At 35.6% G+C, this 26,888-nt stretch overlaps 1 protein-coding gene across 1 annotated transcript; it reads left to right on the top strand.

The window, feature by feature from the left end:
• Positions 1-26,888, top strand: LOC143224299 (glutamate receptor-like). The gene is made up of 9 exons (XM_076452695.1): positions 1-116; positions 3,736-3,817; positions 6,351-6,451; positions 6,722-6,809; positions 11,185-11,346; positions 13,122-13,275; positions 14,240-14,457; positions 23,901-24,190; positions 26,524-26,888. The coding sequence occupies exons 2-9, from the start codon at positions 3,761-3,763 to the stop codon at positions 26,753-26,755; spliced, it is 1,302 nt and encodes a 433-aa protein (XP_076308810.1). The 5' UTR covers positions 1-116; positions 3,736-3,760; the 3' UTR covers positions 26,756-26,888.

Raw genomic sequence — 26,888 nt, 5'->3', positions numbered from 1 at the left:
GACCAATAATCAGAAGGCTCAGTAAACTCTGACACTATATCCCGACCATCCTTCCTTTAAAAACAGTTACCTTTCGTCAACAAATAAGTTTGTGGAGATTTGTGCTCGTGCAACAGGTAAGACCTCGGATTATTTCTTTTTTTTTTTAATTATAAAGATTTGAATTGTTATTTTAAGACCTACAGGGGTGAACAAAAAAGTGGCCCTCTTGTAAAGGTTATTAAGTTGTTATATCTTTCATTACATAACAGGAAATATTTAATACTATACGTTTCTAGAACGCACTCGACGAGATCTGTTCATGTACGATCTTAAATCGTAATTTTAGCATGGGCTTTCGTAAATACCTGAACTTTTCATAATTTTAGTTACAGTTTCTCATAAAATGTGTTGTAAACCTGCTGTAGTTTACAATATCTTCTAATTCCAATAAAATCATGAAAAGATAATTAATTCGTAAAATCCAACCGTAATTCACCGAACGATCTATAATGACATTTATATTATTTTTATAAATTCTCTATCGCCATTTTCCAACTATGATTACTGAAACAGCCGGAGCCACGTGTTAAAAGTTATTTTATACGCTTGTTCCTCAGTGGCGGCGCCAGGGGGGCTTGAGCTCCCCCAAAAGAGCCAAACCCCCTCAGCCCCCCAAATATTGTTACCTACATATATTCATAAAATATGGAAAACACAATTGTCGTTGTTGCTTAACAATTAACATCAAAGAGGCATAGATCTGTAGAACTCAACGTCTTCATTAAGACGGAAGTATGTGTCATGCGTCCCATAGCAACGTACTGAATGCACTGAAACCCATGCGCCGTATTGCAGCTCTCTGTGTAATGCCATTCTATCTTGAGCATTGACGAAGATTAGACAACGACATTGCTTTCAAGTTACAACAGATTATCAGGGATTTTACTTGATAAACCAAAGGTTTCACAGGTAATTACCCATTAATTTCATTTATCTTTAACATAGTATGCAACCATGCTGGAGTCATACAAGGATGCCTTCATGGATCTCCACAAACTTGTATGTATCGCTGTGACCCCGCCTGTCACTTCAGTTGCCTGTGAGAGAAGTTTCTCATATCTAAAGCTTCTCAAGACATACTTGTTCAACAGCAGTGGTAACAACCGCACCAGCAACCTTGCTGTCATATCAGTAAACTCCAGGAGGGCAAAACAACTCGATATTGATACTGTTATAGACACATTTGGTGCCAATCACCAGAACAGGTGCATTGTTTTGAAGTAATATTGACTATAAACACAACATGATGAAAGATAGTTGGCCTAATAGTGACCTTACTTTTCCTCAGAATGTATTAACTTTACATGGGATAATTCGTTTCTGCTATGTAAACTATGTCTTTATGCTATATTTCTTTTGATTTGTAGCTTTACTCTTTATGGTACATTAAATGTTCAATCTAAGCTATTCTTGATTTTCTTTATTATTATGTATTACCTTAGGTGGAATTTAGGTGAGCTTCCTCTTTTACATATACGCATATTTTCATAAACAGATTATTTCTAATTTGTAATAATGAATTATTAATCAGAGTATGGGTTTCCAATGAAAATTGCATTGAAAACGCAGTTCAAAATAGCACACCTTTCTGGGCATTTTGGGAAGCCCCTCCACAGTTTACCTCAGCCCCCCTCCTCCCCCCCCCGGCGCTGCAACTGTTGTTCCTTATTATATCTGTTAAAATAGAACACCACGTGGTCATGTCATTTGCACCACTGAAGTTATCTAGTTGATGCTGTGAATATGGGAGTATTGCTGTTGGCTTCAGAAAGGTTCAACTTGCGCATTCTAATCACGTCTAAAGATGCAAATTTCTTTATTGGTATTTTGGTTAGATAAAATTTTAGTTATGTGTTTGAGAAGTTGTTAATCCGTAACGTTGCGAAAACGGGGTCCATTCCACAATTAATTAACTGCATAGAGTAGGTTAGGTGTAAGTGAATGAAACTGATAATATATATATATATATATATATATATATATATATATAAAGAGTCATGGAAGAACAAAACCAAACATATTATGAAAGAATCAGAAACATTAGACTTAATTAGATTTTAAAGAATCACACAATCGAGGTTGGCACACTAACCATCACCAAACTCTTTTGTCACAATTTACAATTCTGCTGTTTAAGTAAACAACACTCAAGGAAAATGCCGACGTATTTAACTATAATTGTATATTCCATTTCAAGTGTTTTGAACTTTATTTAATATCGTAATAACATAAAAAACAAACAAACCAAGTACCGCTGAACTAAAGTATCGACCCGGCATGACCAAGCGTATTAAGGCGTGCGACTCGTAATCCGAGGGTCGCGGGTTCGCATCCCTGTCGCGCCAAACATGCTCGCCCTCCCAGCCGTGGGGGCATTATAAAGTGACGGTCAATCCCACTATTCGTTGGTAAAAGAGTAGCCCAAGAGTTGGCGGTGGGTGGTGATGACTAGCTCCCTTCCCTCTAGTCTTACACTGCTAAATTAGGGACGGCTAGCACAGATAGCCCTCGTGTAGCTTTGTGCGAAATTCAAAAACAAAACAAACTAAAGTATCTCACTAAAAGTTTACAAACTTACTAAAAAACGCAGACATTTTGAGCAGAATGAAAACGCGGTAAAAAAACGGCAACAACACAAAACTACTCTGTGAAAGGACTTTAAACCTCCATAACCAAATCATTACATATAACTTGTGAACATCTTGACCAGAACCTCCATAACCAAATCATTACATATAACTTGTGAACATCTTGACCAGAACCTCCATAACCAAATCATTACATATAACTTGTGAACATCTTGACTAGAATTGGACTCATCCTTGCCACAGTGCAAGATCTGAATCTGGAATGTTCTTTTCTAACGCGTGTTTCGTTTGCCGAGATCTAGTTAAAAGTAAAGATAACAATTAAAGTACACATAGAATTTGAAAGATACATCTCTTCAGAAACAAAATCGCAAATATGAATATTATATTTAAGTTTCTTCTGTTAGAGCAACGTCCTTTATTAGGTTTAATATGAAATTAATTCAGGTAAGTCACTTTAATTCTACCTGTGGTTGCACTGACCTGTGTTTACTCGTTAGCATGGGCTGTCCACCATCAAATAGTTTAAGATATAACCAGCAAGTGGTCAAAGAGACCTAAGATGTGCTTCGAAATAGCTACCATGGTAACCGTGTAGAGTGATAACAAATCTGCTACGCTGACAAAAACATTTTCGTCACCTTTAAATCATGTTGTGAGCATGCGCTGTAGTTCAAAATATAAAAGTATACAGCAAGAAATGTTATCTGAAAGCATTTCTATTTTTTTATATTGTCAAAAGATGGCAGGACCAAAGACAATTTAGTCATTATGGTAAATGGTGCTTAATCTTGTACAAATAATTTACCCTTTGGGCAACTTATTTACTTATATGAATAGAAAATAGATCATATATATATCTATATGAATTATTCAAATCCTACATATATAAATACATGTTCACTGTTATGAGTGGAGTGCATCTCAAATACTGTACTGTATTTATGAAAGCCTAACTTTATAATTTTCTCATAGCTTATAAAATGAAATATATGTACTGAAGATTACCAACTAACCAGCGAAAGACAATAAAATTCTGTTCATCTATGTTTAATTTTCGTTTTTGCTGTTTTGCTAATCGAGTCTCGTATTTTGAACCATCTAGGATTGCCTAAACGAAGCGGTTGAGAATGACGTCATCCTGTTTAACAACCTCTAATTTTACTATGCGAATCAGTGCTTTGAAGGTGAGCTGATCGTTTGGCTAATTAGAATGAAAACATATTAACAAAATTGTTTTTAAAAAAAATTCACAAATCTGTAAACCTTTAAGAAGTAATTACCACAGAATACCGGTGATAATCTGTAGAGGTAGAAAATATAAACGATAAACGCAGTAAACAGCAATCCTAAAACAACGATAACAAATATTTATAGTTCCTGCCTTTGATGCTGTTATTTCACAACTGTAAATCATTAAGAACCGCAGTGGAATCTGAAGAACTGATGAAAGGTTTTATAAAAAAAAACTATATACACCTCAGCAATGCTGAAGTAATAGACTCATAGGATTTTTTCTCTGTAGTTAATAAAATAATTCAGTATAACAGCTGTTAACAATCAATAACGTCTTCACGATATTTCATGATCGGAACAATAACCTAGAACAGCCATTTTCTCAATTCTAAAGACGTCTCACCATTATAATAAGTCCCTCTCGGAGACAGTGGTAAGTCCTAGGATTTACAACCCTATTATGGACACAGCAAATACCCCGTTATAGCTTTGCTATAAGAAAAACACACACCTATTATAATAGTATAAAAAAACTTGTATTTTTTTTCAAAGCTTAGGAAAACCAGTAACTCGTGTAGAACCCGAAAATGGTTATTTTTGCTATAGACTGTGGAACTTTGAATCTCATAAAGTCATACTTTGTTGTTGTTGTCGTTTTAGTCATTATTTCGCGCTAACGACTTTAAATAATAGTCTCTTGTAATCAAAACAAGAAATATTATTTGTTGCGTTACTTTCTTTCAGTATTTTGCAGAGTTGTGATGTGTGGAGAAAACAACTGTGATTATGTGGTTACATGATGCTTGAAAAACACAAAACAACTGTGATTATGTGGTTACATGATGCTTGAAAAACACATTTGTCATTTTGAAAATGAAGTAAACCCGCATCTTTTACAAACTATATTTTGAATTAATTTTTAGCAATCTGCTCTAATACAAACCTATTAGTGTGTAATGGGAGATTTATTATTAATGTTGAGAAAAATCCATGCCGTAACAAGAAACGATTCTGTTGCCATGTTGTATTTGGATGTTTTGATAATTATTATTTCTATTATTTACATAATTGTTTAGAAGAGAAAGCATACACAGTTTAATTATGTTTCTGTAACTCGTAGAAATACATGTTAAACTATACTATTAATTCCAACGTTTCTAACAACATTATATCAAAGTCAGAAATTTAAAGACAGTAATAACCATTCACAGCTTTATATCAATTTTACAGACTTAAAGATAGTAAACGTATACTTTCTACCCTAATTTCAAATTTACAGCAACCCTAGAGGCTTAAAGACTTAGGTAGTAATTTGCAAATTTCTTGCCATATTTATAAATCTATATTAGCGTTAGAAACTTCGACATATTAAACATATATTCAGAACTTTTCTTCTATTTTTATAACTTTATAGCACCAGTGCTTGAGACTTAAAGATAGTAAAGACATATTTACAACTTCTCTGCCCTACTTACAACTTTATATAAACTTTATAAACCTGAAAATAACAGGCTATTAATAACTTTTCTGCCACACTTTCAACTTGCATCAACCTTAAAAACAGTAAGCATAGGCTTACAATTTTCCTGTTTTATTAACATATTTATATCAACCTCAGAGACTTAAAGATAGTAAACATCTATTCATAGCTTGAAACACGTGAGGAGTGTAGCATGATTTTAGTTAAACTTTAGTGGTCTATAGCAAGTAAACAGTTATTTATCTTATTTCCAAATTTAAATTAAACGTAGTTAGGGAAGTTAAGTCGCAATTACACTCCCCCCTTTTCCGATTCGTTATTAACGTAAAACTTAACAGTGTATCGCTAAAAAAGTAGTTGTTCGATATGACAGTTAAGTATTCACGCGCCTTGTAGTTTTATGGTCTCGTAGTTAACAACGTGTCGACACTGATCTGATCTTGACGTTCAACTTCACGTGATTCAACAGACGAAGTTTGTTTGTTTGTTTTTGAATTTCACACAAAGCTACTCGAGGGCTATCTGTGCTAGCCGTCCCTAATTTAGCAGTGTAAGACTAGAGGGAAGGCAGCTAGTCATCACCACCCACCGCCAACTCTTGGTCTACTCTTTTACCAACGAATAGTGGGATTGACCGTCATATTATAACGCTCCCGCGGCTGAAAGGGCGAGCATGTTTGGCGCGACCGGGATGCGAACCCGCGACCCTCATATTACGAGACGCACGCCTTAACACGCTTGGCCATGCCGGGCCTCAGACGAAGTTTTATTGTTATAACCTCACGGCCGAAAATAACCTATGGTAAAGTCTATTAAGACTGCTACTCTATCCAAGTTTTCATGCAATATCTTGATACAAGGGGAATAACTTTCGGTAATATAATTCGTTTGTCACTTATAGCAAAAATATCAACGTTTTACTGTATTTTATAACTGTATTGACAAGTAAAACATATTACTTTTATATATGTACGGTAAAAATTCTCTATTTTTATTTCGTACAGTGGATGCCGTGGGTTGACTTGATAGACGAAGAGGACAAGATTACCATATCTGGACCGATGGCGAACCTGCTAAACAATCTTGCATTGTCATTAAATTTCAAGTGAGTATAGACCGACTTCGTAAACTAATGAATCAACTTTTTCTTAGATTCTAACAAAATATGTTCCTTAAAATAATTCCAAACAATTACGTCAATTTGTTAATAATTGTTACCAATGGTTAAAATGATTTCAAGTTAATGGTGAATTAATCTTTTGAAAACAACTAGGTAATAATTCAGATTAATGTTCTATTGGATATAACACGTTGTATCAAATATCCATAATTTCAATAGCTATGTTGTGTTCCCCATATTTTTCTTGATGTGTAGATACGAACTGTTAATGCCAGCTGATCGTCAGTGGGGAATGATAGTGAACAATTCTTGGACAGGTATGATTGGAATGCTCCATCGAAAAGTAAGTGTTAATATACTGTTGTTTTTTTTAACTTTGTCTCTGTCAAGAAATGGGTAATATATAAAATGTGAAGCTAAATATTTATAGTTCATTTAAACGGTGACAAATTGTGACTGTTCCGTCCAGTGCCTTATATTTCTCTGATTTGCTATTTTTGTTTTAGACAGAAATATTATTATATTATATTATATTATTATAATTCGCCCTTTTAAAACATTTTTTTCTCTCGATTTGTAGACATATATTTCCTTAAACACTCACTAATTAAAGAGGCGACATCTTCTATACACACGTTTTGTAATGCACTATATTCACGCCAGCCTCTGCAGGTTATTCTTTCAAATTACCCTCTGATCACAGAAGTACCCTTCTTTAATAAAAATTCAACATCTTCCAGCGACTTCTTTAAAATATCCTAATTATAGTGGTCCCTAGAATTCTGATTCAAGCCACTTCTAAAGTTCACCTTCCTAAAACCTCTCTCTCTCTGAACATATTAATGTCAACGGCTGAGCTTTTCCAAACATTTTCTGTTCACGACTGTCTTTATATATAACTTACTACGCCACTACCTCTCATCTGTTGCTTTAAACGACTCTATGATAATAAAACCTTCTGAAAATCACTTTCTTAAACCATTTTCTGATCACAGCCGTATCTACAAACCAAGATCACTTTCTGACCACAGTCGTAACTAGAGGTCACATTCTTAAATCATTTTATCACTACGGTCATATCTGGAGGTCATCGTTTTAAGCTACTTTCTCACCACAGCTTTCTGACCCAGAAATAACCTTCTTAAAACTCCTTCCCCTGGTGGTGCATCGATAATTTTACAGACACGATACTCTAAAATTCGGAGTTCGATCCCTCACGGTGGACTCAGCAGATAGCTCAATGTAGATTGGCTCTTAAATGAACAAACTTGAATCACCTTCTTGCAACAGCCATGTCTAGAGATCACCTTTTTAAGCCATTTTATGACCATGGCCGTATATAGAGATTACCCCTTCATGACAAGTCCCTCGTGTAGCATTGCGCGAAATTAAAAAACAAAACAAAAAAAACTGTTTGTAACGACTTTATCAGGTAACCTTGGTTTGGTTTGTTTTGAATTTCGCGCAAAGCTACACGAGGGCTATCTGCGCTAACCGTCCCTAATTTAGCAGTGTAAGACTAGAGGGAAGGCAGCTAGTCATAACCACCCTCCTACAACTCTTGGACTACTCTTTTACCAACGAATAGTGGGATTGATCGTCACATTATAACGCCCCGTGGCTGAAAGGGCGAGCATATTTGGTGTGACGGGGATTCAAATCCGCGGCTCTCGGATTACAGATGCCTTAACCAAGCAGCCATGTCAATTCCAGGTAACCCTTATCTTACATTCTGTAGTGACAGTAACTTTTACATATTAGTTTTGTAAGGTAATTTACAATCACATGGGTCAGACTTTCTGAAGTGTCCATCTTTATGTAGTCCTCTGCTGGTACAGCATTTACAGCATTAAAATCAGGGGTTCGATTCCCCGAAGGACTCAGCGGATAGCCCGATGTGGCTTTGCTATAAGAAAAACATACAAAATCACACCATCTTGATGTCACCAGTGTTCTGAGTTCCATTTCTCTAAGTATGTACCTAACATAAACATATAATAATTTCTAAAGGGTAGACGATGGACAGAGCTTTCCAAACATTTATAAGATGTTGAGTTTATTTTTACGTTTTCCAGTAAACCAAAGAAATAAACAATGTGAAGGTGTTAAAAGCATCGTGTCGCCAGTAAAAAAAAATAATTTCAAAGCAATAGCACAAATACAAAAACTGTTACGTTTGACTTAAGCCTTCATTGTGATTAATTAGTAAACATTTATGTATGAAAATGTGTTATTAGCTAATTGTTCCATTACGTTCTTACTTATAAAAATATCCAAAAAAATACGCCACTGTAATCATGTGTTCTCCTTTACGGTTGTTTATTTTCAAGACAATAATTTCATATTTTTGAGTGAATAAAAAGATTAGAGTCTAAAATCAATCAGGGAAGCATATAATTTGATTTGATCGTACCAGAAACACAATCCATCAAGAGATATTTTGGATATGTCCATTTAGAACTTGTAACAAAAGTAGTTTTTTAAACACGTGATTTCCTTTACTCGTATGTATTGTGTAGATACTCAAGTTATGCCATTTTGTTGTATCATTATACACAAGAGCAAAGATTATTGTTGCTATCACTAACTGAAAGGGTAAGATTAAATTGTATTATTCAATAGAAATCACTGAACATGAAATTATGTGAACTCCCCTACATGTTCTCCTTCACTCTAGTGTTGTTTCATAAGAGATATATAAAATGAATAATGCTTTTCCAACCGTATTTAGTTTCTACCATGTAACAGTTTTAGGCTTAAATGACTGATGAATTATAAATCTAAATCTTTGAGCGGTAATTAGGGGATCTGTTTATAGAAACAGATAATTGGGGACATGGTGAGATACATGTAAAGGAGTTTACAGAATGGGTAAAGGACAGATATTATCACAGAAGAAAGACAGCAGAAGAGAAAACCTTGGCACAGTTTGCTAGCTTTTTATTCTAGCTACAATATAATCTAGTAAAGTATCAGGTCATCCCTTAAATAATGTTTAATTTTAAGTTCGGAAAAAGAGAAAGGATTTCAAACAATTTTAATGTTATTTAATCAATAATGTATGTTCTATTATTATTAATTACTTCCTGCTAATTATTCACAAACTTCTGAATGCCACTTGTATAAAATTCTTGGGGTTTAGAAGAAAAAAATGTAGATAGTGTAGTTTTGACATCTTCATATGTTCCAAGCTCTTTTCCACCTGGATAGTTCTGCAAAATTCGGACTAGATGATAATTATTTGAGACAAGGTCTGGAGAATAAGGAGGATGTGGAAGATTTTCTCAGTCTAGCTCTTAAATATTTGTAGATGTGATCCTTGCTGTATGGGGACGTGCACTATCCTGGTGTAACACAACACCTTTATTGATTAAAGCAAGCCTCTTTTCTTTTAGTGCAACATTCAAGCGCTCTAACTGTTGATAATAAAAGTCTGATGTAATTGTTACATTGAATCGCAACAACTCAAAGTGGCTCACACCAACAGTATCCTACTAAACGCTTAACAAAACTTTCCTAGGGTGGAGGTCCATTTTGAGCTGTGCTTTAACCAGTTTATCTGCACTGAGCGGCGCTTAATATTTTTATACTATATCAATTTTTCATTTCTAGTCACTGACCTGTCCAAAAAAAGTCAGTTACTTTCACGAGAGTGCAGAGAAGTGCAATGTCCGCTCTTGCTCTAAGGTTGGCTTCTGTCAAATCATGGGGGATCCATTTTCCAAGTTTTGACACCTTTCCAAACTGTTGCAGATGACAGTGAACTGTTAAATGTGTTGAATTAAGCTTCTGTGCTAGTTCTTCAACTGTTACAGCACAATCTTCATCAAGTGCAGCCAGCAGCAAGTCATCATTAAACTCAACAGTACAACCTGAACATGGCGCATCACTTAAGTTGTAGTCACCTGATTTGAGTTTCCAAAACCACCTTCAACATTTTCTTTCATTGAGAGACTCCACACCATAAACACCTTGAATGTTTCGTGGGGTTTCTGCTGCACTATTGCCTTTTTTAAACTCATAAAGTATTATATGCCTAATGTGCTCCTCAGACACATCCATCTTCGTAAGGGTTTATTTGATTAATGATGTGAAAAACTGGAGTTGGGTTAATTTCTTTTACTTGTCTGAACATTTTTATACATGTCCTACTATATATTTTAGCCATTAAAACCTTCTACAACGACAAAAATGATGATGCACTTTTTGTATTAAATTTTCGGTCATTACTTATGGGATGACCTGATGGAACACGTATTAAGAAGTAGTCATCTTTATCAAAGTATAAAAACAAGACAATGTAGTCTGTGGGATAGATGTAAGGTTGTTCAGTAGTTATACTTCCAATAACTGTATAAACCATCCTTTTGTGATAAAATGTTTTTCAACATTTTTCAGTTGAAAATGGACATTTAAAAAAGCCTGATCCATATGGATGTCTGGAGATAATTCCTTAAACCACACCCATTTCTAGAAATAACTTTTCTTAACAAATTCTTGATCATATAGCCTTCATTATAGATAATAGTTTGTAAACTGTCTTCCAATGACTGGAGCTTCGTACATTTTATTTTTAAAATTTTTCTTGTGAGTGCCATCTTTAGAGACAAGGTTTAAAAACTATTTTCTAATCACAGACATTTCTATAAATCTCGTGTTTAAAAGTGTCTTCACGTGCATAACTTATTAGTAGTACAAACATATATTTCTTACAACAGGAGGCAGATCTGGCTATTGGACCATTTGCCAGGACGTATGACCGTTCCAAAGTGTCTACTTTCACTTCAACAGTGGCCACTAACCACCTCACCATCATGGCAGGCCATATGAAGGATCAAAGCACGGACGTGTTTGGTTACATTCTGACATTCGACTGGCAGGTATAATTTTATAATACATTAACAATAATAGTGTAAATGGGAATGTTCACTTCGATAGAGAACATAGAAAAGGTAACACAACATGATATTTTGTATGAGCATCATGTTGACTTGTATATAAACACAGTTTTCAAATCAACATCATTATATTAAAGTTTATAAGAATTATCATTTACGGTAAGACATGAAGTATTCCAGATAAAACTTTAACCATTTACTCGAATCAATACATTTATATTTGATTTGGTTAGGTTTAAATAATCCATCCCACCTGTAGCTAACGATAACATGGAACATTTCGTAATCGTGGCTCATAATTACTTTCGACGTTATTTATGTTTTCGTAAGTTCGTTGAACTGCAGCGTAAAATCAGTTTTATATGTAAAGTCTCCGATACTCCAGTGATCACGTATGGCTACTCCTAACACATAATCTCTTCTCGCATCCTGACTGACTCGGTTATGGGATGGAAAGATTTGGAGTGCAGTTTGGTTTGGTGGCAAAGAATTTCTGTATTCGTTAATGGCTTAACTATTACGGTAAACATCAGTTGTTTAATGTTTCACTGCTGACTTTGCAATTGTTTTAGATCTTTTTTTGTTTCTTCGCTGTTAAGTGCAACGCTATACAATGGGTTAACTGTGTTCTGCCCACCGCGGATAACTAAACCCAATATTTAACGTCATAAGTCCTTCAGATATACTGCTGAACCACTGGAAGCAACAGCTAGAGATCAAACACGTTACTTAATGGAAAAGTCATTTATCGAGCCATGTTATTTGAAGTTAATCCACAAGAACTATTTTTATGAATATTTAATGAGTAGCCTTTTATTCGTTTCTGCCCCCAAGTGGCACAGCGGTATGTCTGCGGTCTTACACTACTAGAAACCGGGTTTCGATACTCGTGATGGGCAGAGCACAGAGAGCTCATTGTGTAACTTTGTGCTTAATTACAAAGCAACATCCGTTTCAAGATACTTTAATTAAAAGTATTCCAGCGTTTTGTAAATTATTGCGGATATGTTACGCTTAACTGTGTATTAATGTATAGCTGTAATGTATAGCAGTAATGTTACAGACTGACAGCATCTGTTACAGTGATTCAGCTTCAGTGCATCAATTACGCATCTCACCATAACCAGAAAGTGGTTATAAAGAGTTGCCTCTCTTTCAACGGGAACCATCGATCTTAACTTTCATTTCTTCTAGACTTGCTTCAAACTTGTACAGTGACATAAACGAATCAGTCATTAAATCGTTTACAGGGCTCGGCATGGCCAAGTGTGTTAAGACATTCGACTCTTAATTCGAGGGTCGCGGGTTCCAATCCCGGTTGCACCAAATATGCTCGCCCTTTCAGCCGTGGGGCGTTATAATGTGATGGTTAATCCCACTATTCTTTGGTAAAAGAGTAGGCCAAGAGTTGGCGGTGGGTGGTAATGACTAGCTGCCTTCCCTCTAGTCTTACACTGCTAAATTGGGGACGGTTAGCACAGATAGCCCTTGTGTAGCTTTGCACGAAATTCAAAAAACAAACAAACACTATTGTAAATTAGATCAGTTATTACTGGAATAAAACCTCTTTCTATTGATAACCATGATAATACTTCACTCATGGTAACAAAGATAACATTTTACTTCCATTCATTCTACATTATGGAAATTTCTCTACAGAACATCCGTATATTCATTATATTTTTTATGAGGGTGATAAAATAAGTTCGTAATGAAAAAAACAACAACAAAACCTTATACGAAACTTTCTACTTTAGGTTTGGCTTGGTCTGTTCATTGGAATGATAGTTCTCATTCTGACGTCATTACTAACTGATGCCATATACGATCCAGAGTATAGAACCTTCCTTTCCGCAACCAGGAGAGCAGGCCAACATTTCTGGACATTTTTTGCCACAGTGTTCTCTGAAGGTAAATAAAAAGGCGTACTGTTTTGTCGTACATTCAATGTTATCTAAGATTGGCAAAGCGTGTTTTTCAATGCATTTTAGTTTAAAAGTGAATTATATATAGTCATATACGTCTTTTAAAAAACACCGATTGTGCTCTATAAAGAAAACACGTGAGTTCGGAAATTTTACGTAATTCGTTCGAAAGTTTTTGTTCTTTCTTACTGTAGGACAATGTTACGAACAGAATTTCCGCAACTTTTTAAAATAAAATCTAATTTTCATAGTGAAAGAACTATAATAATGTTTCTCACGACTGTTTCGTATTTGTCGAATTTTCATCAGTTATAGCATTTTCTATTTCGATAAGTTGTTAGTGTATCAACTTGAATAGTTATTGTGTGGTTTAGATGGTTAGATGAAGACGGCAACTTCTGTATCGGCGAATAGGTATTTAGTAAAATACACTTGTATTCATACAACGGCTGATATGGGTAAGAAAACTTTAATTAAAGTAAAGTACAGAACAACCTTTCGACCTTCTGAGGTCATCTTCAGGTTAACAACGAATGAATTAATTAAACTTTAATTATAGTTTTAATACCTATACCAGCCGTCTTATGAATACATTGTTACTTTATCATGAATCCACTTGCGTCGCATGATGTTAATATGCGAATGTTTTACACACAACCAGTGACTAATGAATTGATGAGCTCGTATTAACCCACACCACCAGCCTCCGGGAGACAGCAGTAAGTATACAGACCTGCAATGCTCAAATCTAGGCCTCGATTCCCCTTGGTGAACACAGCAGATAGCCTAATTTATTCTTGTTCTAATTAACAAACAAACAAACCCTATCCTGATATACATTTGTTTTCTTATTAAATGGATAATTTTCCCATTCATCCGTCATGTTATGTATTACTGCACCTTGATTGTCAAGCGTGAATAACTAGTTATGATTATCGAACTCTTTCCAGCGTCACCGAACCTGCCCGATAGTACACCTGGTCGACTTCTGGTGGCGGTATGGTGGCTCGCTATTATCGTCTTGATGAACGCCTTCAGCGGACACATGAAGGCCTGTATCTTACTGAAGAAAGACATCAACATGATACAGACACTGAAAGATCTGGTAGCACAAGGTGGAATTCAACCTCTAGTATGGAAGGGAACTGCATACGAAGCCTATCTAAGAGTAAATAGCATAATGCATCCCTTTCACAGTGAAATTACACTACTTACTAAAACTGTGACATTCAACCCACTCGCACCCTTTGTAACTAACCAAGTGTTAGGACTTATACGGTGCAAAATTAGGGAACACTGAAGCTGGAGCGCCATCTAGGTAGGGCAAGAGTCAGTTGGCTCTGTGATTAACGTAATTTGGAAACTAAATGTGAAGTTTGTGCTAGTTAAATGGTTATTAATTGCCATAGAGAAGAGATAGAATACATGTTCCCAAAACTGAGTGATTGTTACCTTTAGAACCTCCAAGACCATACACAGGCTAACTCCCCTATGTTTTTAATGCATTGTGTTTTCCTCTTTATTAGTATCTGATATGGCGCTCCTGTACAAATGTTATGTTCATGGAAAAACAAAACAAGAACAGCAGAATGGATTCTGAGGATCAAAAGTTGATCGCTGTTTTAACAAAAAACATTAAGTTTTTTACTTAATACATACAACCTCTAGTATGGAAGGGAACTGCATACGAAGCCTATCTAAGAGTAAATAGCATAATGCATCCCTTTCACAGTGAAATTACACTACTTACTAAAACTGTGACATTCAACCCACTCGCACCCTTTGTAACTAACCAAGTGCTAGGACTCATACGGTGCAAAATTAGGGAACACTGAAGCTGGAGCGCCATCTAGGTAGGGCAAGAGTCAGTGGCTCTGTGATTAACGTAATTTGGAAACTAAATGTGAAGTTTGTGCTAGTTAAATGGTTATTAATTGCCATAGAGAAGAGATAGAATACATGTTCCCAAAACTGAGTGATTGTTACCTTTAGAACCTCAAGACCATACACAGGCTAACTCCCTATGTTTTAATGCATTGTGTTTTCCTCTTTATTAGTATCTGATATGGCGCTCCTGTACAAATGTTATGTTCATGGAAAAACAAAACAAGAACAGCAGAATGGATTCTGAGGATCAAAAGTTGATCGCTGTTTTAACAAAAAACATTAAGTTTTTTACTTAATACATACAACCTCTAGTATGGAAGGGAACTGCATACGAAGCCTATCTAAGAGTAAATAGCATAATGCATCCCTTTCACAGTGAAATTACACTACTTACTAAAACTGTGACATTCAACCCACTCGCACCCTTTGTAACTAACCAAGTGCTAGGACTCATACGGTGCAAAATTAGGGAACACTGAAGCTGGAGCGCCATCTAGGTAGGGCAAGAGTCAGTGGCTCTGTGATTAACGTAATTTGGAAACTAAATGTGAAGTTTGTGCTAGTTAAATGGTTATTAATTGCCATAGAGAAGAGATAGAATACATGTTCCCAAAACTGAGTGATTTTTACTTTTAGAACCTCCAAGACCATACACAGGCTAACTCCCCTATGTTTTTAATGCATTATGTTTTCCTCTTTATTAGTATCTGATATGGCGCTCCTGTACAAATGTTATGTTCATGGAAAAACAAAACAAGAACAGCAGAATGGATTCTGAGGATCAGAAGTTGATCGCTGTTTTAACAAAAAACATTAAGTTTTACTTCTACAGTTAGCTACAATTAACCAAATACCACATATGAGATTGATTGTATTTGTACACTACTCCAGATTCCATTAAATTTAATATATTTTAAGTGTCAGGCCTCCTAGTGCACTTCACCTCAAACACACACTTAAGCTTGTTATTGCTTCGTTATATCAAGTAACTTATTCACTAGAAATTTTCGTTTGCTATAAAACGTTTACATTTTGTGAACAAATGGCATGCTTAAACAAAAGGAAAAAAAAAACAAACTTAATACTAACTTTTGCAACTTTTGTAGCCAAAATTGAAATATTTCTTCACACACACAAGCACGTGCGTGTGTATGTCTGTTTATTTGTTTGTTGAATTTCGCGCAAATCTACACGAGAGCTATCTGCGCTATCTGCCCTTAATTTAGCAGTGTAACACTAGATGAAAGGCAACTAGTCATCATCACCCACCGCCAACTCTTTGGCTACTCTTTTACCAATGGATAGTGGGATTGACCGTCACATTATAATGTTCCACGGCTGAAAGGGCGAGCATATTTGATGTGACAGGGATTCGAACCCGTGACCGTCGGATTACGAGTCGAGTGCCTTAACCACCTGGCCATGCTAGGGCCTAATTATGTTTGTACCTTTCTTCTCCAACCTCTTCCTTTCTGCAGAAGATCTTGAAGTGGGTTTTACCGTCTTCTGACCTGATGACCATCTTTTACTGTAACTCATTCTGATGGGTTGATGAAAAAAATGATTCTGAGGAACCACTGCTAGCAACATTCATTTGGACTCAGGCATCCTATGTATTTCATTATTATTTAAGGAGAAGTGTGGCACTCTTATTAATAGGTCATAACATTTAAGGACGAGTTCTCAAACAGACGGTTTTTGGTTTTTATTGACCCCTCATATAGTAAGTAATTAAATACTGAAAAAGGAAACACTGAATGACACTTACAGTAATGTCGGTACTGCTTTAACTTCCACCAAGTAAAGACTGAAATTTGTGCCATGTTTTTTATCGAGACATTTATAATACCATGACATCATATATGTTTACTGAGGTTCATAGTAGTGTGACATCCTATATACTCTGACGTTCATAATACAACAAAACCATGCATGCTTTGACGTTTACAGTGTTGTGATTTATAATATTGATACAGCAGATCTGACTAAATATGGTAATATGACGTCAGTTCCACCAACATGCACAGGGTTTCTGGACAGTTTCAAGATCACATCCCTGACACAGCAGAATGGGGTAGACTTTCTGATGGCGCTAACAACTAGTCTCCAGTGATAACGCAATATCAACTTTGTGGATTCGAATATTTCACAAACTTTTAAATCGTATCCGCGTTGTATGCTCGCTATACATGCGTTTCTTTTTCAATTTCTCATGGTAATATTTTCATAAAGAGAACAAAAATGATTTTGAAGATTGTAATCTCAGAGCTATAACGTATTTTACAGTGGCCGAAATTTATAGTAGGGAAACAAAAAGCCTTTAAGGGAACTAGTCTTTGAATTCGAATTATTTCTTACTAATTTCATCATTTCCACAGCGTTGATGACAGACAACAATAATCTGGTTAAGATGAGTCTTTGATTTCAGTTATTTTATTTTACTCTAATTACAGGTCACAAGAATTGGTTTGCTTTTTATTTCACAGTTTGATCATAAACAATACAATAGTGAGTAAAATGTTTCATTGGTTCTCTTAATTTTTTCTAATGACAGGAATCAGTTTGCTATCTTTTGATTTTTACAGCTTTGACTGACAATGTCGATAGCGTGTCAGAAGCTCTGGTAATTTTATTGTGACATTATGAGAAAAGGCATAAGATTTCGAACTTGCATTTTGACTTTTTCCATTTTATGTTACCTGACCATTTACTACCCCATACTGAACACTCGTATAATGAGTGACAATACCAGTTTACTCTTCCCTCTGATCCATCTAGTCTTACACTGCTAAATTAGGGACGACTAGCGCAGATAACCCTCGTGTAGCTTTGCGCGAAATTCAAAACGAACAAAACCAAAACTAGACCCTCTGATCAAGTCATTAGAGGAAACCATTTTGTGTTATCTTTCTCTTATGTGTAAAATAATGATGTAAAGTGATACCTTTAAAAATGTTTAGTTTTGTACCAATTTACTTTTATTTTTTCATCAGTATCTATGTTCTCTCTTCTTCTTCCTAGAGAGCCTACGGAATAATAACAATTCTTATATTAGCTATGGTATACTTCTACCAAAAGGGTTCTTCCATTTTGCTTTTTCCTTAGTTCTGCAACAGTTTTATGGTACCACATACATACTAGTAATATGAAACACATAAACATTAAATTTCAATTCTGTAGTTAGCTACAATTAACCAGATATCACATCAATATCAGTAGCTGTTTTATATTTTGGTTACTTTTCTGTGTAGCTGTGAAGTAAGTGTGAAATATCGAAAATCTTTTCACACAGTGTGTTCGGGTATATTGGGAGCCATTTCTTACGATTCACGAGCACTTTATATATACACTACATGGCCAAAAGTATGTGGACACCCATTATAATTAGTGGGTTCGGCTATTTCAATCACATCCATTGCTAACAGGTGCATAAAATCAAATATACAGCTATGCAATCTCCATAGTTTGGCAATAGAATGGGTCGTACTGTAGAGCTCAGTGACTTTCAACGTGACACTGTTATAGGATACAACATTTCCAACAAGTCAATTCGTCAAATTTCTGTCCTGCTAGAGCTGTCCCAGTCAACTGTATGTGCTGTTATTGTGAAGTGGAAATGTCTAGGAGCAACGACAGCTCAGCCACAAAGCGGTAGGCCACATAAACTCACAGAACAGGACTGTCGAGTGCTGAAGCGCGTAAAAGTCGTCTGTTTACAGTTGCAACACTCACTACAGAGTTCCAAACTATTTCTGGAAGCAACGTCAGCACAAGAACTGTTCGTCGGGAGCTTTATGAAATGAATTTCCATGGCTGAGTAGCCGCACACAAGCCTAGGATCACCATGCTCAATGCCAAGCGTCGGCTGGAGTGATGTAAAGCACACCGCCATTGGAACCTGGAGCAGTGGAAACGCGTTCTCTGGAGTGGTGAATCACGCTTCACTATCTGGCAGTCTGACGGACTAATCTGGGTTTGGCGGATACCAGGAGAACGCTACCTGCCTGATTGTATAATGCCAACTATAAAGTTTTGTGGAGAAGGAATAATAGTTTGGGGCTATTTTTTTATGGTTTCCTAGAGAATAATGTGCACTTGCACTTCCAACTTTGTGGTAACAGTTTGGGGAAGGCATGCATGACAATGTCATGTTATTATAATGTCGGAGCTTTGCTGTATCGTAAAAATCCTTGTTGTCACTTCCAGTCATATTCTATCTGACGTGACGTTAGTATTGTGACGTAGTTCACATTCCAAAAGATTTCTTTATAGAACTCTTATTTCGAAAGCATAACATTATTCTCTGGGTGCATTTCATAAGACAGCTAGTGTACAGTAACAATGGTTTTTCAATGCTCTTATTAATAGTTCAATCACTTAGAAATCCATAGTTTTTATTTATACGAAAAACTATGACTACATATTTCATTCTACAATTGTTTAAGGTTTGAGATAGGTGAATAGTATAACATGGAAGTAAACTGTGTAGACTTGACTTGTGTCATTTTCCCAGACAGAAATCTTTCTTGCTTATGTTGTGTACTGTTAGCAGGAACGTACTAACAACTTTTGTCATTAATCCTGGTAGTCGTGAGTTCTCAATATACCTCACTTATCACAGATTGAGTATGACTTGTTACAAATCTGTTTCTGAATGGTCCTAAACCCCAAGTTGATCCATATTTCGTTGTTTTCTAAATGTATTAAATACAGGGGTTATACCCGTTTTGCTAATCCTAAATAGCGTTTTTAAGACATGATTATGATCTAATGTTTAAATATTTTGTGTCAGAAGGAACCGTTATATATAATTCCTGGAGTGGTCAAATGTATTTCTAATACGTGCCATTTTACTGCGACTTTATGTTAGATGTGGTTATCGGATGGCTTGCTGATTTGCATACTCAATTTTATTTTTAAAGAACATATTCAATTTTATATATATATACATTAATATAAATATGTACCAACTGAGTCAAAACTTCTACTTTTCTGTGTAGCTGTAAAGTAAGTGTGAAATATCGAAAATCTCTTCACACAGGGTATTTAGACATACTGGGAGCCACTTATTACCTCACATCATGTCAGTTATAAGTCATCTCTGAAACTATTTATAGTTTGATGTAAAATGCGTCAATACGAAAGTTGTTACGCAAAGTAACACATTTGGATAACCTCCATTTGACCTTTGTAGTTATTATTATGGCAGGTAACAAATGCCCTTAAACATTCATTTTCAACAGATTTTCAATATTCCACACCAGCTTCAGAATAATAAGAAAATTCAACATTTTTGGTTTGTTTGCTTTTTTGTTTTGAGTTTCGCGCAAAGCTACACGAGGGTTATCTACGCTAGCCGTCCCTGATTTAGCAATGTAAGACTAAAGAGAAGGCAGTTAATAATCACCACCCATCGCAAAATCTTGGGCTATGCTCTTGCCAACGAATAATTGCACTGACCGTCACATTATAGCGTCTCCATGGCTGAAAAGCTGAGCATGTTTGATATGACGGGGATTCAAACCTGCGATCTTCAGACTAAAAGTCAAGCGCCCTAACCACTCGGCCATGCCGGGCAAGATTTTTGTGTCGTCTTACATGTAAGCATATTTAAGAAAGATTCATCATTAGCAGAAGGAACTGCTTTAAAACGCCTTGGTATTTGTATATATAATATGTATGTCAAATGCTTATAAGTACTTTATATACTGAATAAAGAATGAAGTCACTAAAATATTTACTAGCGATTCTGATGTTGAGTACTGCAGTGTTTTCAGACGAACTGATTTCCATACAAGTCAGATAGATCATCACAGTAACGACAATTTTTACAAGTATCAGATAGTTGGATCATCACAGTAACGACAGATTCCACAGGTATCAGATAGTTGGATCATCATAATAACAGCAAATTCCACAAGTATTAAATACATCATCATAATGACGGTAGGTTCCATAAGTATTAGACATATATTATAATAACGGCAGATTTGACTAGGAAGTTTGTGGAATATTCTGTATTTGTTTGGTTATGAGCTTCATACATGGCTACTTGAGGGTTGTTTGCATCAGCCATCCTTAATTTTGAAAAGATAGACTATAGGAAGGCAATTAATCAACACCACCAACTCTTAGAATACCATTTACCAACGAATAGTAGGATTGACCATTCTATTATAACGGGCCATGGCTGACATTATAAATATACCTGGCAACGGTATTCGATCCTGAGGCCCACAATTACGAATCGCGTGTCTTTTAACCAGGTGATAGTTACCAGGATTCGATTCTGGGAATTGTTATAAAGGCTGATGTGCTCTGCAGTTGTTTGGGGATTCGCCAAAATATTCCTTCTTAGGGCTTCTTTCAAGATAGTCCCCGCTGGGACAATGGTAAGTCTTCGGATTTACAACGCTAAAATCAGGGGCTCGATTCCTCTCGGTGGATACAGCAAGTAGCCCGAGGATGTAAGAGAAAAACACACAGAGACTCCTCAAAGACTGAATCACTTCTTGAGCAAAGTCTGGGATAAAACTAATTCGTATCTAGAAATTAATATATGTACATATTAGTAACTAATTAACAATCTGGCTTAAGTGATCGTATAAAAATCATTGAGTAAACTAGTATTTCTTGGCAAAATACACAGTATTTACCAGTTACGTTTGAGTATTTAACCATGCACACCATCTGCCAGTGAAGATTTTATGTTGTGTGAATACGTTGACAAACGAAGATTGAAGTAAACATTAATAATCTGCCATTTTGAGTTGTTTTTTTTCCTAATATCAATTCGTCAGCTGGATTTCTTAAGATGTAAATGTTAGAAAAATGAAGCTTCCTCTTTGTCCATTGAAAGAAAGAAAATTAATAAATCTATTGATGTGAAGTATCGTTCATCCACTTAGGTACCTTTCCCATCCTCACATGTTATTTCTGAGCAAATTTCCATTGGTTTGGATTGGCAGACACTGTAATTACAAAATATATATATATATATATATATGGTCGTGAACCTGTGGTATTATTATGTGAAACTTTCGTCTGACAGTGACTGGTTAAATCTTCCAAAATAACCGGAGATTGTGTCAAGAAATATATTGTAAAGCATTTCAGAGTTTGGCCCGGCATGGCCAAGCGTGTTAAAGCGTGCGACTCGTAATCTGAGGGTCGCGGGTTCGCATCCTCGTCGCGCCAAACATGCTCGCCCTTTCAGCCGTTGGGGCGTTATAATGTGACGGTCAATCCCACTATTCGTTGGTAAAAGAGTAGCCCAAGAGTTGGCGGTGGGTGGTGATGATTAGCTGCCTTTCCTCTAGTCTTACACTGCTAAATTAGGGACAGCTAGCTCAGATAGCCCTCGTGTAGCTTTCTGCGAAATTCAAAACAAATATTTCAGAGTTATCTGAAAGTGATTAAGTTCGTGAAAGAAAGAGACTTAACATAATGTAAAACACACGTGATAGGGGACAAAGCCTTTACTGGAGAAATAGAACCCTGTTAAAATCTATATGAGTCTCTGAAAACACTTAAATATCTATTCTAGAAACAACAATGCTATACTCTCTCACAGCACTTGTCATTTCAAATAAGAGATAATATAGCTTCTGGACATTATTGGAAAAGATCGCTGTCTACTTTCATACAAAGTATAAACAACGTAACAGAAACCTTTCCGAAGGGAAGGTAGAGGTGATGTTTTAGATGAATGACACAGAACAATATGTAGTTACGGTGAAAGGAACTTAGTGACTTTCTTGACCAACATGCTATACGGGAACTGTTTACACCTAAATACGTAAAGGACATTTTATGGGTAGCAAATACATGGTATACTTGCATACTATAAACATTTCAATATTTTAACTTAGACATATTGTAATATTTACCATAAAGAGGCTTGGCATGACATAATGATGGTGTGTGACACCTAGAAATATTCTTAATGTCTTAATTTGACCCGAAGTCTCACATTTCACAGAAACTTGAAGAAAAATATTGTACTAATATAAAAACAGAGCAGAGTCTTTGTTGGACAGGAATTCAGGTGGTTATTTAGTGAGTTATAAAATGTGTTAGCTAATTTTGATTTTGTGTCTGGACATGAGAAGTAATTTGACAAATGACTGTTTAGTTTTATTTGTAAGACTGTATAACTTATGATAGAAGAAATAATATTTTCTTTTTCTTTAAATAGCCTTGACTTTGTATTATCATTGCTGAATAATAATAAACGAATCTGCCCATCAATAGAAACTGTTAAAACCCCATCACGTTTGTTTAAATCAATACACCACAATTAATCTATCTCATAAGTCACTTTACATCCAAACAAAATAGCCGATATACCTCATAATTCGCTTTACATCCAGTGAAAATAGCTTTGATTTTAGTTTTGAAACGTGAAAAAGTTTTATTCTAGAGCGAAAACTGAAATCACACAAAAGAAAGTGTATTTGTGACGATTCTTTTGTATAAATTAATAAAAGGTAAATAAGTTTAATTTAAATGCTTGTAAAACCTACTAATGGATATGTTAGGTTACCAAAATCACATGAAAATAACGTTACAGAGTCTTTGATAATGTTGTTTATTAAATACAAATAAACAAACGTTTGTGAGGAATGTAATTTACATGTGTTTGATAAGTAAGAATCCAAGTTGTAGAAAACATACATGGCAAGGTTGGTTATTTTAAAGTTTTACTTTGGTTCTCATCTTCAGGACTCACACTCCCAAGATGTGGTTGCAGTTTGGAAGATTATAAAAAACTATCCAAGCAGCTTACTCACCCAAGAAGAGATTTATAACACAGAAAACCTGAGGGCTGTCCTGAATGGACAAAAGGTGATCATCAAAGACATTGTTACCATGACCCACGTGATCACAAGCCGATGCCACGAGTTTAATGATGGAGAGTTCTACTTTGCCAAGGAAATCTTCTTCAAGCACAACATGGCCATGGCAATGAGGAAAGATCTGGATCCCTGTGTAAAGAAGGAAATAAACAGAAGGTGAGAACGTTTTGGTTATAGTTGGCTTGAAGAAAAGAACGCTCAAAATTGGCCTCAGATATAAAACAAATTGCTGGTGACAATAAATCAAACTACCACTTAGAGCGTATAATATTTTAAGAGCCATTAACGTTTCACTTTTGATTTAAATTATGTGAGTAAATAGTAAACATAGATTAATTGAAAATATGTTATTTCAACAGTATTACAGATAACATTACAGAGTGTGTGGTGGTGGTGGTGGTGGTAGGGGTGTATTTTTCCAATGAAAGTGCGCATCTTTTTATCTACACGGGTAACTCAGGCCTGCGAATTTAAACTTTATAAAAGTTGTTATGGTTTTAATAACAGATTTTCTATAATTCATATTTCGAAAATAATATTAATACATTTCTATCTTGTGAATATTTTTTTTTTTTTATAAATCGGGAAGAAATAATGACCTTTACTTATATCAAATAATTTCTTTGTTTACCACAATGAATATTTCTTGTTACTGCGTTTGTTAACAAAAATACAAACAAAGTGAAGAAGGTGGAAAAACATTGATGTCAAACGAATATGTATCTTGATGTTTTTATGTGAAATGTAGGCCTTTTACTCTTGAAACGTGTTTGGCTTTTCTTTTATGTAATGCTTTTGGAGCATCCCGTTTGCCCCCAATGGCACAGCGGTATGTCTACGAACTTACAATGCTATAAACCGGGTTTTGAAACCCGTGGTGGACAGAGCACAGATAATCCATTGTGTAGCTTTGTGCTTAACTTAAAAGAGTAACAACGGCATATTTTTTCAATGCTTAGCGGTAATTAGCCATGATGCTGATGTTCCACCTTCTCTGATACCTCCTCTCCATTTCCCTGATGTCTTGTTTAAACTTTTCACCTTGTTCTTCATTGACAGGACCAAGAGTTTCGGGGAAATAGTCAATATGTGAGTGTAAGGAATGAGCTTTAAAGCTCATATTACTCCCCGCATGGCCAGGTGGTTAGGGCACTTGACTCGTAATCCGAGGGTCGTATGTTCGAATCCCCGTTGCGTGAAACAAGCTTACCTTTTTAGCCGTGGAAACATTATAAAAGAGTAGCCCAAGAGGTGGCGGTGGATGGTGATAACTAGCTGCCTTCCCTCTAATATGATAAATTAGGAACAGCTAGCGCAGATAGCCCTCGCGTAACTTTGCGCGAACTTCAAACCAAACAAATCAATCAAGCTCATATTACAACTCATCTCTTTGAATTTATTGTCCCCCCTAGTAAATCGGTAAGTCAATGGATTTACAACTCTAAAATCAGGGGTTCGATTCCCCTTGGTGGAGTCAGCAGATAGCCCGATGTGGCTTTGCTATAAGAAAACACACACCTTCTTCACTGTTTATCCAAAATCAAATTCCTAATTTTAGACCCGACAAAAATCTCTTCTTTAAATTTGTAGCTTCTGAAATTGCATTTTTATTTTGAGTGTTGTTACATGTTACACGAGCAAAAAATAACAGTGATCTCCATGATTTCTAGCCTCATGCTAGACCATTGGAATTTCAAAAGGCATAGTTTTTTCTTACCTTTAGTCCACTGTCTCAACTCTTCGACACAAACAATGAAATCTTTGTGCAGAGCCCATGTTTTGTCTTGGTACCCAAATGTTATTCCAGAATATGCGTAATACGTATTTTTTGACAAATTTTGTAATGTTCTGCCTTTGTTTTTTACAACAAATGTACGTAAAATATGACATGATATGGTTGGATCATTTACACAACCTCTTGTTGTCATAACGACGAACAAATTATAATGAAAATTAAAAAAAAGTAAAGTGCACATACAAATAAATATTACTAGAAATGTCATGTTATGCGGCCTGTTAACCATTTATTTACTGACGGTGTATTTCTCGAAGGTTTTAGAACGATCGATGAGACTCTCATGTCTCGATCAGTCTAGACTCTAGGGAAAGCTATAGTCGTGGTTTTCGACATTTTAAGCATAACAAAACATGAACCGATTTCAATGATAATGTTATGTAAAACTACATAAGACATTTTGTAAAAAAATCAATACGTGATGGAGAAAATTTTTCGAATTCAACGTACGGAAATTACTGTAGAACACGTAAAACCTTCAAGACAAGAAAACCATTGCAGGCCTATGTAATTTAAGTGATTTACTTTAACTGAGTTGTAAACGTGTTGGGGAAAACTTAAAATTAAAAAAAAATACTGGACCTTTTAGACTTTCTAGAAGCTACTTCCTACGCTACTTGTGTTTTATTTAATATTATTTTATTATAGAAATTAGCGAGAAATAGGTTTCAAATTTTCATATATTAATTTGTAGAATTAGATGGCTGGTAGAAGGTGGGCTGTTCGAAAAGTGGTTGAAAGAGTCTTATGGAGAACTCGGAAAATGTAGTGATGTGGATCATTCAAAGATGGAAGTGTCTTTTGGACTTCAGGACGTTGGAGCAATTTTTATTCTGTGGTTGATCTTCATCAGTATTTCCACCGCTGCTTTCTTCTTGGAGTTGTGCTACCACGTAATATCCAAATACTTTGGTATAAAGTATTAAACGTTATTCTTACTTAAAGCGCAACCAACAAAACATTGTTAAAAGACTCATAATTACCGTTGATCGTTACAATAGCAACAGAAAAAAGAAACTTATAGTGAACGTTTATTCTTTACCACATAAAATTTTTGGA

Source organism: Tachypleus tridentatus, chromosome 8, assembly GCF_004210375.1.
Source record: "Tachypleus tridentatus isolate NWPU-2018 chromosome 8, ASM421037v1, whole genome shotgun sequence".
In the NCBI taxonomy this organism is placed as follows: domain Eukaryota; kingdom Metazoa; phylum Arthropoda; class Merostomata; order Xiphosura; family Limulidae; genus Tachypleus; species Tachypleus tridentatus.
Note: the sequence above shows the minus strand (reverse complement) of the source record. Positions and strands in the feature narration are given on the sequence as shown.